The sequence below is a fragment of the Cervus canadensis genome, chromosome 28, assembly GCF_019320065.1.
Source record: "Cervus canadensis isolate Bull #8, Minnesota chromosome 28, ASM1932006v1, whole genome shotgun sequence".
NCBI lineage: Eukaryota > Metazoa > Chordata > Mammalia > Artiodactyla > Cervidae > Cervus > Cervus canadensis.
Window position 1 is genome coordinate 36,047,638 of NC_057413.1, and position 14,608 is coordinate 36,062,245.

Here is a 14,608-nt window from a genome sequence, read left to right on the forward strand (position 1 = left end):
ATGTTTTCGAAGTATGCAGTCCTCTCATTTTTTTGGTAAGATTAACAGTTGTATTAAGAAAAGATATATGAAATGAAGGATGATCTATTAGCATAAAATTAAGGTACCTGAGTCAGTGGTGAATGTGGGCCAATTTCATTTCTGTGTTTTGGATATTTTATCATAGTTTGGGTAATAAAGGCATGGCATGTACCTTAAGTTTTCTAGAATTGGTAAAAGTTGGTTGCTAATGTGACTATCCTCTCTGGTCCAGAGAACATCACTCTCTTCTGTGGCTGAGCATGAGAGTGTGTGTGTGCGTCTCCCAGGGTGGTTCTGATACTTGGTTGATTATTGATGGGACTTTATTTTCAGTTTGGGAGTCACAAATGCCTTACCAGTTTCCTCCAAACCAAATAGTTGATGTCAGTCATTTTAAATTCTTTTCTAGCCTTTAAAAATCTAGAGTCATATTCAACAACTCACAGTGAGCAAAGAGAACAGAACTTAGTTTCCACAAAAGAGAGTCATTTTTAGTTAATGTGACTAGAGTTTAGGACTAATGGTAAAACAAACAAAGCAAAACCAAAGCACCATGAAACATGTTCGGGAGTACATCCTATCTCTTAAAATTTTAACCTAAATGTTGAGACATCATCATTATATACTTTCACATTGTAAGTCTTTCTTATTTAAGGCATTTAAAAGAAAGGAAATAATATCTATGACATGATAGGGAATAGAAAATTCAGTTAAGATAAGTCACAGAATATTCTTTGTTCTGAAAACAGCTCAAGAATTTGTCTAAGAAAATAATATTCCAGATATATAAAGTAAAAATCATAAATGTGTATATTTAATGATAAGAATGTTCACCCCAATATTGTTTATAAAAATGGTGAAAATGAGTGTTTAGCAGTAGAAATTTTATTAAATATGGTAAATCAATACAATTGAATGATGTTCTATAATTTTAAAAAATTTAAAACATGTAATGGTATATTAAAATTTTCAATATTAATATATTTTGAAGTGAAAAATGTATTATAAAATTATGCATACCTAGCACATTTTAGTAACTAAGTTTCCTATACGTTTGTGAGAGGTAGAGGGAAAATATATAACCAAATAAAAATATTGGGTAATGAAATTTTTAATAATTTTATTGCTTCTTTTTATTACCAGTTTTGTAACAATAAATTGTTTAAAGGAGGATTTATGAGAGAAAGCAATTTCAAGGATGAAGAGAAATATTAGTAAATGCAAAGAGAGATACCCGTGTTTATTATTTTCACTGCTTAATTTTTTATTGTTGAAGTTATAAATATAAGAAAAATGCCAAATATTTATGAAGCTTTCAAATATGATATGCTCTCAAAATTTCTTAACTAGAAAAGATAGGAGGAAGCATAAAAAAGTTTATTAGGACATCCATGGACTTTTCATTCTTTGCTAGTTCTGTAATAATATCTCTGAATGTTAATAAAGTTTTTAACTATCAGTTTTAAGTTTGAGATGAATGTAGAGATACAAGCAGTGGGGCTGTTCACAAGCAGTGGGTCTGCGATGTTCACGTGATTTCTGTGTTATTTAGGGAGAACCAGGAGCTGTGGGTCCCCCAGGAGAACCAGGATACCTGGGTTTACCTGGAATTCAAGGGAAAAAGGTATGATTTTTAGGATCCATAATTCAGTGTTAATCAGCTGTGAACATGTAGGTTTTTCTTTTGGGCAAGTAGCATAGGAGGACCGATGATGCATTCAGTGGTGAGATGACCTACGTACTTGGTGCACATATAATGTGTTCAACCCCATGCTAAGAGCAGTGGCCTCTTTCATGTCCCTGCATGGGTACCGTCTCCTGTGTGAGGACCTTGGAAAAGATAGATCAGAAAATAAACAGTTAAGTAATATCCTGTAAATTCATATTGTTCAGTAGTCAATCCAGGCGAGTCAAGAATTTTTTAGGGAAAGTGTGACCGAGTCCAAACTCGCTCTGCTCTCCACACGACTAGTCAGTAAATCTGAGAGATGAGTTTTAAGGCAAGGAAGAGACTTTAATCAGGGAGCCAGCTGACCAGGAAGATGCAGGCTAGTGCCCCAAAATAACCTTCTTGTCAGGGCCTGGTTGCCAGGTTCTTTTAGGAATCAGAGATTGGGGGAGGTGAAGAAACAAAGGAAAAAGACTATTCAGTCCTTGCAAGTGTCCTATAGAATCGCAAGGCTCAGGCAGGGGGATGTGGTAGTTTCACTTCCCAACAGTCCTTCACGGGTTGCTCAGGTTACCTCCCTCAGGCAGGCCATTATATATGCTAACAATAACAAAAAAGGGTAAAAGTCACAGAAGCAGATTCAGTGTAAATTTAAAACTAACCCTTTCGGGTTACTAAAGGATTCAACTTGAGACACTCAACCAAAGTATGAATATCTTTCCCAAACTGAAGCAAAAGTCACAAATGATAAAAATTACAACCAAAATGCTTGACCATGACATTCTTGTCTCTGAAACAATTATATTTCATAATAATTCATCTAAAATTAATTTGAGTTTAAAATATAAGGCTTATATATTCACATAAAATATTTTGGGGAGATAAGAGAGCATTATGTTGGGTTCTCTATCCCGTTAAATAAAAGTGTTCTGAGTTTTATCTGTATAAATATTATTGTTGGCTCGAAGGCTTTGAGCAAGAACTTAGCTGGCTGTCTGTCAGAGAAGTCCACAGCCCTGAGTTAGTATCTGAACATTCAGGTTAAAAGTGATTGTACCAATTTTCTTCTGTAAAGGGTACAAATTCTTATGTCTCCATCTTTGCATCCCTTGCTGTTTCAGTTTCGTATCATTTCATTTTTTCTATCCCTCATGTGTTACCTGCTCGGGCCCTCGGTTACTGTACCCAGAGCGATCCTTTTTGCTCTGATGAGTGGCGGGCAGCACTTGTTGACACAGGGATGGTCCACACAGCAGAGATTAAGTGTTGGATTTTTAGTGGATAGCATTTACTTAATACTATTGACTATACTATTTACTTACTAAATCTATGTGAATATATGTTTGGACTTAGAGAATTTCCTTGTTCAGAAACGTGCCAGTTAAAAGAAAACCTGTGTTTTATTTGCTGTAAGCACAAAACTCTATGTTTGGATAGCATGGTCCAAGTTCAACTTTGGGCAAATGCTTACCTTTCCTGATCTGTGTGTTCATTATAAGAGCAAAGACATTGAACTAGTTGGTTTCAAACATCTCTCCTGGCTGAGAAGCTCCAGGAAACAATATTATGGTATATGACTTTTCCCCCAAAAGTTAATTTTTAAAGCACATATTTTCTAAAATACCATTTCAACATTGTTTAATTTCATTGTTTCTTATAAATCTGTGGCTACTGTTAGCTGAATAGTAAGAAGACTTTTCAGTTTGATTTCATAAAACAAGATTTGTCAAGTCTTCTCTTTGTTTAACCTCAGATTGTCATCAATATGGAAAAGTTTTCTTCTTCCTTATAACAAAGAAATTGTAGTAAACTTTCTTTTGAATATAAGAGCACAAGAAGTATTCATTTAGAACATCACTTTGACATAATGTGGTTTTACTCTCTTCCCAAATATTATGTTAGCTTCTGTGTATAAGGCACTTGTGGAATTTGCATGAGACCATGTATTTTTCTTTGCTGAAGAAAAACATGTTTATTTGGAAGGCTACAGAATATATTATATTATGCTACATATAAAACTGCCTTTTTGCAGGGGGACAAAGGAAGTCAAGGTGAAAGGGGTATTCAGGTATGTTACTGGCTTTTTTTTGGCTTGCAATAAAATCATGACCTCATGCTTTATTCTTGTAATATCTGTTCATTTACATACTTTATGGTGTGTTGGTTTCCCAGATGATTTGACATGACTTATAGCACAAATAAATTTGATAAGACATTATTCACTCTACATATAAAGCGCATTCAAACTAATAAAAAGAAGGAGAATTATACCAGAAAATTATATCAGGCTGAAGAAATCTAGGGTGATTTACAAGGACATTTGGTTTTGGGTGTCTTAGCAAAAAAGGTGAAGAGAAGAAATGTGTTACAGCTTTGAGAGGAGAGGACAGTTCCACCTCAGTCCAAGTGGCTCTAGAAGAGATTTTTCCTTAACTGATCACTGGTCCATGAATAGGACGCTGCTGGCTGAATCAGTGACATACTGATCAGGAATAAACTGCATCTGTCAGCCTTTCAGTCTTTCATGTTCTAGAAATATATAAGATTTTTTCCGACCAAAATTATAAATCTGGACAGACAGTATTTCAGCGATGTTTTTAAAATTACGAAGCTTAGCGATAGTGGCTGAATTTTGCTACATAAAATAAGCTTCACATAAAAACAAAGACACTACAAAAGTTCCCAGAATTTTCAAAATTTTGGGATATCTGGAGGCATAAAAGAAAACTTCAGGATAAAAACCTGCTAGGGTCACAGTCTCAACGTGTTTCAGACAATGAAAGTGGAATTAAGCCCCTTCTCTGAAATCCACCACCCTGGTCGTTTCTTGTCATGGGTCCTGGGTGACTGAAGCATCATTCTAACTGGTCTTCTTGAGTCCAGTCACCCTTTCCCCCAACCTTAAGAAATGTGTAAGTTGTGTAAGTTGAAAGTGTAAAAGGTATTGGTTTGATCCATTTATATACTGCAATATGATTACTACTGTAGGGTCAGCTAATACCTTTATCATGTCACATTAGTTTGTTTTTGTTTTGAGAACAGTTAAGATTTAGTATCTTAGCCACTTTGAAGTTTGGAATTTAACTGCATATTTAAGATATTAATTTGCTTAGCTTCTGCACCACACAGTAAGCAACTCAGGGGCACTCTTATAGGGTCCTGCCAGCAAATAGGGCCCCTGGGAATTCATGGATGTAAGTAAATGAGAAAAATTGCTATTCAGGAGTGATTTAAAATTTCAGTCACTAGATCTTTAATTGATTGTATATCTAGGTGTATGTTTTACTAGACTATATTAATTACCCTTTCAACATAGGGATGAAATAGTGGTATTTCAGGGTCTGGCCCAATGTCTTATACAAGATGGATGTCTTATACAAAATATTAATTGAATGGACAAATATGTTTGTATCTTTATTAAGTTTTATTTATTTGTCCCAATTTAAAGATCTTCTTTCCAAATATTTTTCACAGTGTAAATGTAAAATGTCTTTTAAATTTAAAATTTCTTTCAAGTGGTCTTCTTGCCCTCACATGTGCATAATCCACGCCAAACATAATGCCATTGAAATTAAGAAAAAGACCACAGTCACTGGATTTTTGAACAGTTTTCATGCTGTGAACATGGACTCCGCAGAACACCCGCAATTGTCTAACATGTTTTATTTACATGTTCCCCAAAGTCAGTAGTTTGTTCCTTGTCTCCGTCAATTTAGTTAGGCTAACTTTCCTCTCGCTTCTTTTTTTCTCTTCTCTTGCATCATTTTGCATATTTGCATCACTGCTCTTGTGACCTTTGTTCTAGACAGCAGGAAAGTACATAGTATGTGTTGTATATGTGAATGCATCATGTATGTGTAAACTAATAAATAACATTTATTCAATTTTAAAGGGTCAAAAGGGAGAAAGTGGAAGACCAGGGATTCCAGGATCACAGGTATTTTTCTTTTTTTTTATGGAAAATGAATTAATGAATCACATAACTGAACAAGACTGAGAGAGAGTTACTTGCAAATAAAAGTGAGTGAGGAGAAGGGGAGGTGTAGTGTGCATTCTAAGTGCCCAGGATGAGAGTCCTCGTGGTGATGGTGGTCAGGGCTTGCTTTAATCGCTTGATTTATGTTTTTATTTTCCCATGCTGATACTCTCTGTGGCTGTGAAACTTGATTTTCAATGCTTACATCTGACCGAGTACATGACTAAAGGTTGGGAGTTCCCTGGTGGTCCTGTGGTTAGGACTTTGCCTTCTAGTGCAGGAGACACAGTTTCAGTCCCTTGCAGGGAGCTGAGATCTCACGTCTCTCAGCCAAAAATCCAAAATGTAAAAACAGCAGCAATATTGTAATAAATTCAATAAAGACTTTAAAAATGGTCCACATTTTTAAAAATGACTGAAGGTAGACAATTCCGCCTGTTTCTCGGAGTAGTAATGGCCCAAGGCAGCCATCCATAGCAGCATCTCTGTACCTATTGTCGAGTTTTTATTTTTTTGTTAAAAATGTGAGCAGTTGAGGCCCTGTGTAGTGAAACGGTAATCAACTTGTTTCCCTCTAGTTTGTTCAAAGATAGAATTTGCCACCTTACAGATGTGTTAATCCTATCTCTGGAGAACTGTGTCATGAAATACATACATAATACATGCTTTTCTTCTTTTTCAAGAAACATTTTAATCAGAGTATAATTGCTTTACGGTGCTGTCTTGCTTTCTGCTGTATGACAAGAACCAGCCATAAGCACACTTATCTCCTTCCTTGTGAGCCTCGCTCCCAGCCCCATCCCATTGCTCCAGGCCGTGCTCCACGGGCAACTTCCCACCAGCTGTCTGTCTTCCACATAGTAACCTGCGTGTTTCAGGGCTGACTTTCTTCTTCTTTGACTAAACTCCTCGTGAAGCCATGTTTCTGTGAGGTTGTCTCATGGAGTGTAGGTTCAGTCAGAGCCAAACTGGACAAATAAAATCGTCCCACTGATGGGGAGTGTGGGCCTAAGGCGGATCCCATGGCTGCGCTGACCCTGCTGCAAGGGGGATGAAGCTTGAGGTGACGCCTCCAAGGGCGGAGTTTCCGGGTCCTCGCCTGGAGGGATGAGGGAGGGATCGGAGAGGCCCTGGCGGGTGGGAAGGCGCGTCTTGGACGAAAGGTGAGGACTGTGGTGTCCGGAACTTGAGAGCCTAGAAGCCGAGCTGCAGAGCGGGCGTCGCTGAGGCCGCCCGTGTGCCGTGACGTCAGGAAGAAAGGCCTCAGTGTGGGCCCGCTCGCCCCACGGTAAACCCGGATGACAGGCGGCTCTGTCCTGCTCCTCGCCGACCTGCTGTCTCCCCGGGTTAACCGCGCGGCATCCTAGGGCTCTTCCCTCAGGAGAGCCTCACCTCTTCTTGCGGCAGCCTGCACGACCCGGCCGTTTCCCCCACGCTTTTACTCACGGAAACTCTGATAGGAGGCCATTCTTTTGCATTTTGAGCGCACAATTTGGCTAGCTCACTGGTTGACAGATGACACTCTTCGCAAGTTTCCCTTAAAATGTTCTTTTTTTCCCCCCTCACTTCTCAAGAGAAAAAGCAAGTCTGTTCCCCCAAAGTAGGATTTGGGTTCCCTGGAAAGCTCTGTCCTGGGTGTGTTGGAAGCTGAGTTTCCACCACCATGACCTGAGTCTGCAGAGGGGTCAGGGCAGCTGTGGCCTCTCAGCTGCTGAGTGGTTGTCCTACCCGCCTAAGTAGACAAAGCCCCAAGTTACCTGTCATCCTACCAAGTGTTGCACGTGTGCATTTGATGTATTTTGGCCTTCTTGTTGTGAATGGAGTCCAAGTGAATGTTTCTCTCACAAGATCATCTAAGTGGATTCTCAGCTGACAGCTGTTTTCAGTTTCAGATCTAATTTGGTTCTCCTCCTGGGAACTTTTATCTTTTTATCTTATCTTTCCCCTTACCTGGATCCAATTGGAGGATTCTATCTGGTAGCAGACACCTCTGCATTTCTTCAGAAACCTCTATATTTAAAGAATGGCTTGACAAAGAGTGTTTTACTCACTGATTGATTTTTATATGAAAACTAAAATTTAGTCTTTATGCTCAAGTTTTGAGAATCTCCCTTTCTCTGTGCCAAACATTGATTTTCCCTAGTTTTGTTCTTCTGTCTCATTTGGATCTTCATGTTGAAGGAACCTAGAAATAAATCAACGTAAATCCTCAAACTTCATTGTTATACATGGAATTCTCTATTGAAATGTTTGTTATACACTGAATTTCATATTGAAATGATATATACTGAATTTTATATTGAATTGCAGAACATGAATTTTTAACTTTAAAGTTGATTGATGATCAACTATATTTCAATAAAAAATAATAAAGTTGATTAATGAAATCCCTCCTGTGTATTGTGAAAACTATACCCTTTGTTCTAAACTAATATTGGGTGATTTTGGAGCCTGAATGTATAATGAATTTAAAAAATGAACAATTATAGTGTATTTCCTAAAGGTTCTTAACATTGCTCAAAAATGTCATTGGAATGACTATGTAAACTTTAAAGGAACCATTCAGATGTATCCCATGATTGTGATGATGAGAGAGCTTCAGGTAAAGGTCCCTAGTTTATATCGTGGGAAGGAAAAACTGCCATATTGGTCAACATGAACACATGCATGCTAAGTTGCATCGGTCATGTCTGACTCCTATGGCTCCTCTGTCCATGGGATTCTCCAGGCAAGAATACTGAAGTGGGTTGCTGTACCTCCTCCAGGGGATCTTCCTGACCCAGGGATCAAACCTGCATCTCTAGGGTCTCCTGCATTGGCAGGTGGGTTCTTTAGCACTAGTGACACTTGAGAAGCCCATTGTACAAAATTTGTGTTGTTCAGTTTCTAAGTCATGTCTGACTCTTTGTAACCCCATGGACTGCAGCATATCAGGCTTCCCTGTCCTTAACTATACCCCAGAGTTTGCTCAAACTCATGTCCTTTGAGTCAATGATGGCATCAAATCATCTCATCCTTGGTCGCTCCCTTCTTCCCCTGTCCTCAATCTTTCCTCTTTTCCATTGAGTTGACTCTTCACATCAGGTGGCCAAAGTATTGGAGTTTCAGCTTCAGCATCAGTCCTTCAATGAACATTCAGGGCTGATTTTCTTTAGGATTGACTGGTTTGATCTCCTTGCAGTCCAAGGAAATCTCAAGAGTCTTCTCCAGTGCCACAATTCAAAAGCATCAGTTCTTTGAAACTCAGCCTTCTTTATGGCCCAATTCTTACATCCATACATGACTTTTCCAGTAGGAAAAACCATAGCTTTGACTAAATGGATCTTTGATGGCAAAGTACTATCTCTGCCTTTTAATATGCTGTCTAGGTTGGTCATAACTTTTCTTCCAAGGAGCAAGCATCTTTTAATTTCATGGCTGCAGTCACCATTTGCAGTGATTTTGGAGCCCAGGAAAATAAAGTCTGTCACTGTTTCCACAATTTCCCCATCTATTTGCCATGAAGTGATGGGACCAGATGCCATGATGTTAGTTTTCTGAATGTTGGGCTTTAAGCCAACTTTTTCACTCTCTTCTTTCACTGTCATCAAGAGACTCTTTAGTTCTTCTTCACTTTTTGCAATAAGGGTGGTGTCATCTGCATATGTGAGGTTATTGCTAGTTCTTCCGGCAATCTTGATTCTACCTTGTACTTCATCCAGCCCAGCATTTTGCTTAATGTGCTCTGCATATAAGTTAAATTAGCAGGGTGACAGTATACAGACTTAATGTACTCCTTTCCCAATTTTGAACTAGTCCTTTGTTCCATGTCCAGTTCTAACTATTGCTTCTTGACCTGCTTACAGGTTTCTCAGGAGGCAAATAAGGTGATCTGGTATTCCTATTTCTTTAAGAATTTTCCACAGATTTTTGTGATACACACAGTAAAAGGCTTTCGTGTAGTCAATGAAGCAGAAGAAGATGCTTTTCTGGAATTCTCTTGTTTTTTTCTCTGATCCAGTGGATGTGGACAGCTTGATATCTGGTTCCTTGGCCTTTTCTAAATCCAGCTCATACATCTGGAAGTTTTCAATTCATGTACTGTTGAAGCCTAGCTTGAAGGATTTTAAGCATTACCTTGCTAGCGTGTGAAATGAGTGCAATTGTACAGTAGTTTGAGCATTCTTTGGCATTGCCCTTCTTTGAGACTGGAATGAAAGCTGACCTTTTCTAGTCCTGTGGCCGCTACTGAGTTTTCCAAATTTGCTGCCTTATTGAGTGCAGCACTTTAACAGCGTCATCTTGTAGAATTTCAAATAGCTCAGCTGAAATTGAATCATCTCCACTAGCTTTGTTCATAGTAATGCTTCCTAAGGCCCACTTGACTTCACACTAACATGCTGCTTTCCTAATCTCTGAATTTCCATCCATGAGTGATTTAAGCATAGGACAGTATGTTTTTCTTCCCTGTGAATCACTTTTAATGTTATCTTTTCTTTAACCCATCTTTTATCTCTAGTACTCAAGCAAAATTTAATTTTAAGAATACAAATTTGAAAAAAAATAGAATACTCTTTTAATCACTGAATAAAAGAATAAATATTCCTTATTTTAGTGATTTAAGTTTTTTACTGAAGTATAGTTAGTGTACAATCATATATAAGGTGTACAATATAGTGATTTGCAATTTTTAAAGGCTATATTCCATTTATAGTTATTATTAAATATTGGGTATATTCCATGACTTGAGTTTTAATTTTCCTTAAACTAATAATATAACTTAAAATAAGAGTAGAGTTTTAAAAGAATTCAGATAGAATGCCATTCTAACCTACATATTTGACCTGCATCATATGAAAATATTCATGCAGAAGAATGAAAGTTCTGTAAATTAACCCTTTTATATTATTCATTTATTACATTTCCTAGTTATTAGTCTCCTTTAAAAAGGTAAAAAAGGTCTCTTGTATATATAATTTTGTCACTATTTCTATTGCTGTCTCCCAAACCAAAAATTAAAGTTTGATTAAATATGTCTAAAGGGTACATGCCACATTGCTAGTACTGTAACTTGCACATTTTTTTTTTCCTATTAATTTTTGAAGGGAATTCAAGGCCATCACGGTGCAAAAGGAGAGGTATGTTTCTTCTTGTATTATGCTGTCCAGTCCTCACAGCTTAATTTTCAATACTGTATAAATAAATCTAGCTGTTGACATCACGAACAGAAAATATCTTTCATGTTCTTCAATAGTTCCTAAATATTTTCAGAATATGTAGGTTCACTGAATTAGGTATGAAATGGTATGCATTTGTCAATAATATTGATTCCAATTCTAAATTAGGAACTGTTTTTCTGCATATTTTCCAATGAGGAATATTATATATTTCTATGCCTATCACTAGAATTTAAACTCCTTGGAAACAAGACTGTCACGTTCACTGATGTATCTCTGGCACTATGCATATTGCCTAATCAATAAATGTACTAAGTAATGGTTATTTGTAGGGTTGGATTGATTGGATGGATAAATTGCTGTTTAATATAGTATGAAATTTCCCTCCTGATCAGTTATGGTGTTTCCCAGCAGTTACTTGTATAATTTAGATATATGTTTGTATATATTCATATCTGTATTCTTGAGGAGTTCTATGGTGCAATTATACCTCCTGAAATATTTAAATAGAACTTCTGAAGATTTCTTTTGCTTTTAGAGAGGTGAAAAGGGAGAGCCTGGTGCTAGAGGCGCCACTGGAGCCAAAGGAGAGTCTGGGGTGGACGGTCTGATGGGGCCCCCGGGCCCCCAGGGGCCACCTGGGGATCCAGGTCCTCCGGGCACCCCAGGACTGGATGGGAAACCCGTATGTATTCTGCTTCTTCCACAGTTTTTATGTTTTCATTCTTTGTATTTGGCATGTCCATGTTATAACCCCTAATAATTTGATGCAGGGGAGAGAATTTTCAGAACAGTTTATTCGACAAGTTTGCACTGATGTATTAAGAGGTAAGTCTCAAACATACAGATTTTAATAACTTTCAAATTTCAGAAGTAATATAAATATTTTCCTAGAAATTATAAAGGTATAAGTAAGATAGAGAAAAAATAAAGGACATTTATCAATCTTTGTCTTTCCTAGATAAGTATTTTTATATTTAACTTTTATAATCTTTTTCATAAAGTAATTTATCATTATTTCACCATTGATTAAATTTTCTTTTCTGACATAATTCTAGTAATTTTATTCCCCAATATGACACTTATAATTTAACAGTTTCTTTTAGGGAGATACTTTTCCCCTTTATTTGAAGCAATTTCCACAATAAAATTATTGTAAAGAGCAATGGATATTTCCTAGTTAAATTTCTAGAAATAAAGTTATTGGCCAAGAATTAGGCATCTGTAATTTTTTTTTAATTATGAGTGATTTTATTAATGTCCATTCACCATTTAAACATAAGGGTGGGGGTTTCTTTCTTTTCAAGCCCATTTACCTGTCTTACTTCAAAGTGGAAGAATTCAAAGCTGTGATCATTGCCAGTCCCAGCACGGCTCCCCTGGTATTCCAGGGCCACCTGGTCCCATGGGCCCAGAAGGTCCCCGAGGATTCCCTGGTTTGCCAGGAAGAGATGGTGTTCCTGGATTAATGGGAGCTCCAGGACGCCCAGGTGCCAAAGGATTAAAAGGTACTTTGTTTGTGTAAGCAAATGAACAACAGAAAATGATATTTTTTGTATTCATTCACCTCTTAAAGTGATTTAATAGGCAAGAGTTCATTTGTCTTCTTAAAGACAAAAAATTTTTCTATCCCTACATCTTTAAGTAATTTGTTGACTGAGTTAAAGAATAATTACTGTATTTTTTGAAAGCATATCCTAAAGTCAAGAGAGAAAGGTCAAGGTTATGAAGCGTGTGAACGTGTAAATCAGATAATGTTGACAATGAACTTAAAAATTTTGCTTGAGTCCAATAATGTGTTTAAATAGAACATCACAGATACCATTTCCTTATGTTGACTTTGGTAACTTCTGTTACTGTATTCAACATTGTTTTCTATTATAAGAAAAATTAGAGACTTTGCTGGTGGTCCAGTGGTTGAGGCTTAGTCTTCTAGTACAGGGGGTGTAGGTTTGATTCCTGGTCAATGAACTGCAATCCCTCATGTCTTGGGGCCAAGAAACTAAAACATTAAAAAAAAAAAATAGTGGAGACAGTGTTGTGTCAAATTCAATAAAGATGTTAAAAATTGTCCACATTAAAAAAAAAAAATCTTAAAAAAAAAGAAAAATTAGGTTTTGCAACCAAACTCTCTAATAGTAGTCCAGACTTACTGCTCTTTGCCTTTGAATGTTTATGTGAAATGTTGGTTGATAATACTTTCCTTTTAGTTTAATATGATTTGAACAATTTAGATGTTTCATCAAAGGAACAGCTATGATTAACAGAAAGGGCTAAATAATTTCAAAATTAATTCCAGCAATTTTCCTTTCTTAATATTTAATCTCATTATGTTTCTAGACCACTAATCATTTTGAAAATTGTGGCTTAAAAAATTCTCTTCCCCATTAGTAATAATAAATAGGTGGTAAGTAATAAGTAGGTGAAACTTCTTTTTGAAGATTTATTTTTCTTTAATGTGTATATTAACAGCTTTGAAAGAAGCAATCTAGGAGGAAGTGATTTTATGGGAAAAGTAAGCTTATTCCCCTCTCTGACACTCTGCAGGCCTCCCTGGACGGAATGGGGCGAAGGGGAGCCAAGGACTTGGGTACCCTGGAGCACAAGGTCCTCCTGGTCCCCCAGGTAAGAACTGGTGAGGGTCATAAGTGTTCCTGCACATTTTGCTTTAGAAAAATCACCATAGATCTATGTCCAGAGATTTGAAATCAAGACTTTTCTTTCCTTTTTTGAGTGATTCACATTCAGCACATTGAGATCTAACTACTAGAAGTTTTATCCTATATTACATTCATGAATCATTCAAGCTTCTCTCTCACTTATCATTTAGATTCTTTAGAATACCACTCCTTAGAATAGCTCTCATGTGGTTTCACTTGCTCATGCCTATCTAATGTATATCACTGTCTATATCACCGTCTTATCTTTATGATTCTCAGGGACACAAAATAATGCTGAAATGGACTCAAAAGCCAAACTCTGCTAGCTGTGTTAATTTTACTTTGCCTCCGTTTTCTCATTTGTAAAATATTGATGAGATGTTAGTTCAGTTCATTTCAGTTGTTCAGTCATGTCCAACTCTTTGCGACCCCATGGACTGCAGTACATACCAGGCTTCCCTGTCCCATCACCAACTCTTGGAGTTTACTCAAACCCATGTCCATCGAGTTGGTGATGCCATCCAGCCATCTCATCCTCTGTCACCCCCTTCTCCTCCTGCCCCCAGTCCCTCCCAGCATCAGGGTCTTTTCCAATGAGTCAACTCTTCGCATCAGGTGGCCAAAGTATTGGAGTTTCAGCTTCAGCATCAGTCCTTCCAATGAACACCCAGGATGGATCTCCTTTAGGATGGACTGGCTGGATCTCCTTGTAGTCCAAGGGACTCTCAAGAGTCTTCTCCAACACCACAGTTCAAAAGCATCAGTTCTTCGGCTCTCGGCTTTCTTTGTATCATGACACTGTTGGGTGATTAAATGAGTTAATATATGTTGTGCTTTCAGACAGTGAGTGACAACCAAAGCTGTGTTTTCAATAAAAGTTCATCATCATCATTATTTTAGATGTTACTACTTCTTGAGGCTTTTAGGTGGAGCAGATGATTCAATAATTTGTATGCAAAGCATTTTGAACAATACTTAAGTGTTGAATAAACATTTATTAGTAGTAATAGCAGGAATTATTAGTGATAGAGAGTGCCCCCAAACTGCACTGCTCCATCCCCAAACCTAAGTATTTCGGTCACCAACTTTAAAAGGCCAGTGTCTTGATTTAATTTTCCTTTCTTTG

The 14,608-nt window shown here is 37.2% G+C and overlaps 1 protein-coding gene across 4 annotated transcripts in view; it reads left to right on the plus strand.

Moving 5' to 3' along the window:
- Nucleotides 1-14,608, plus strand: part of COL21A1 (collagen type XXI alpha 1 chain) — a 213,726-nt gene that overhangs the window by 197,260 nt on the left and 1,858 nt on the right. For 3 of the 4 annotated variants that reach the window (XM_043449847.1, XM_043449846.1, XM_043449849.1), the window contains 8 exons: nt 1,574-1,645; nt 3,723-3,758; nt 5,583-5,627; nt 10,751-10,783; nt 11,361-11,507; nt 11,596-11,650; nt 12,130-12,330; nt 13,370-13,447. In XM_043449847.1, coding sequence (XP_043305782.1) covers nt 1,574-1,645; nt 3,723-3,758; nt 5,583-5,627; nt 10,751-10,783; nt 11,361-11,507; nt 11,596-11,650; nt 12,130-12,330; nt 13,370-13,447 — 667 coding nt within the window. The remainder of the gene's footprint in view (nt 1-1,573; nt 1,646-3,722; nt 3,759-5,582; nt 5,628-10,750; nt 10,784-11,360; nt 11,508-11,595; nt 11,651-12,129; nt 12,331-13,369; nt 13,448-14,608) is intronic. The other variant, XM_043449850.1, reaches the window with a different exon arrangement.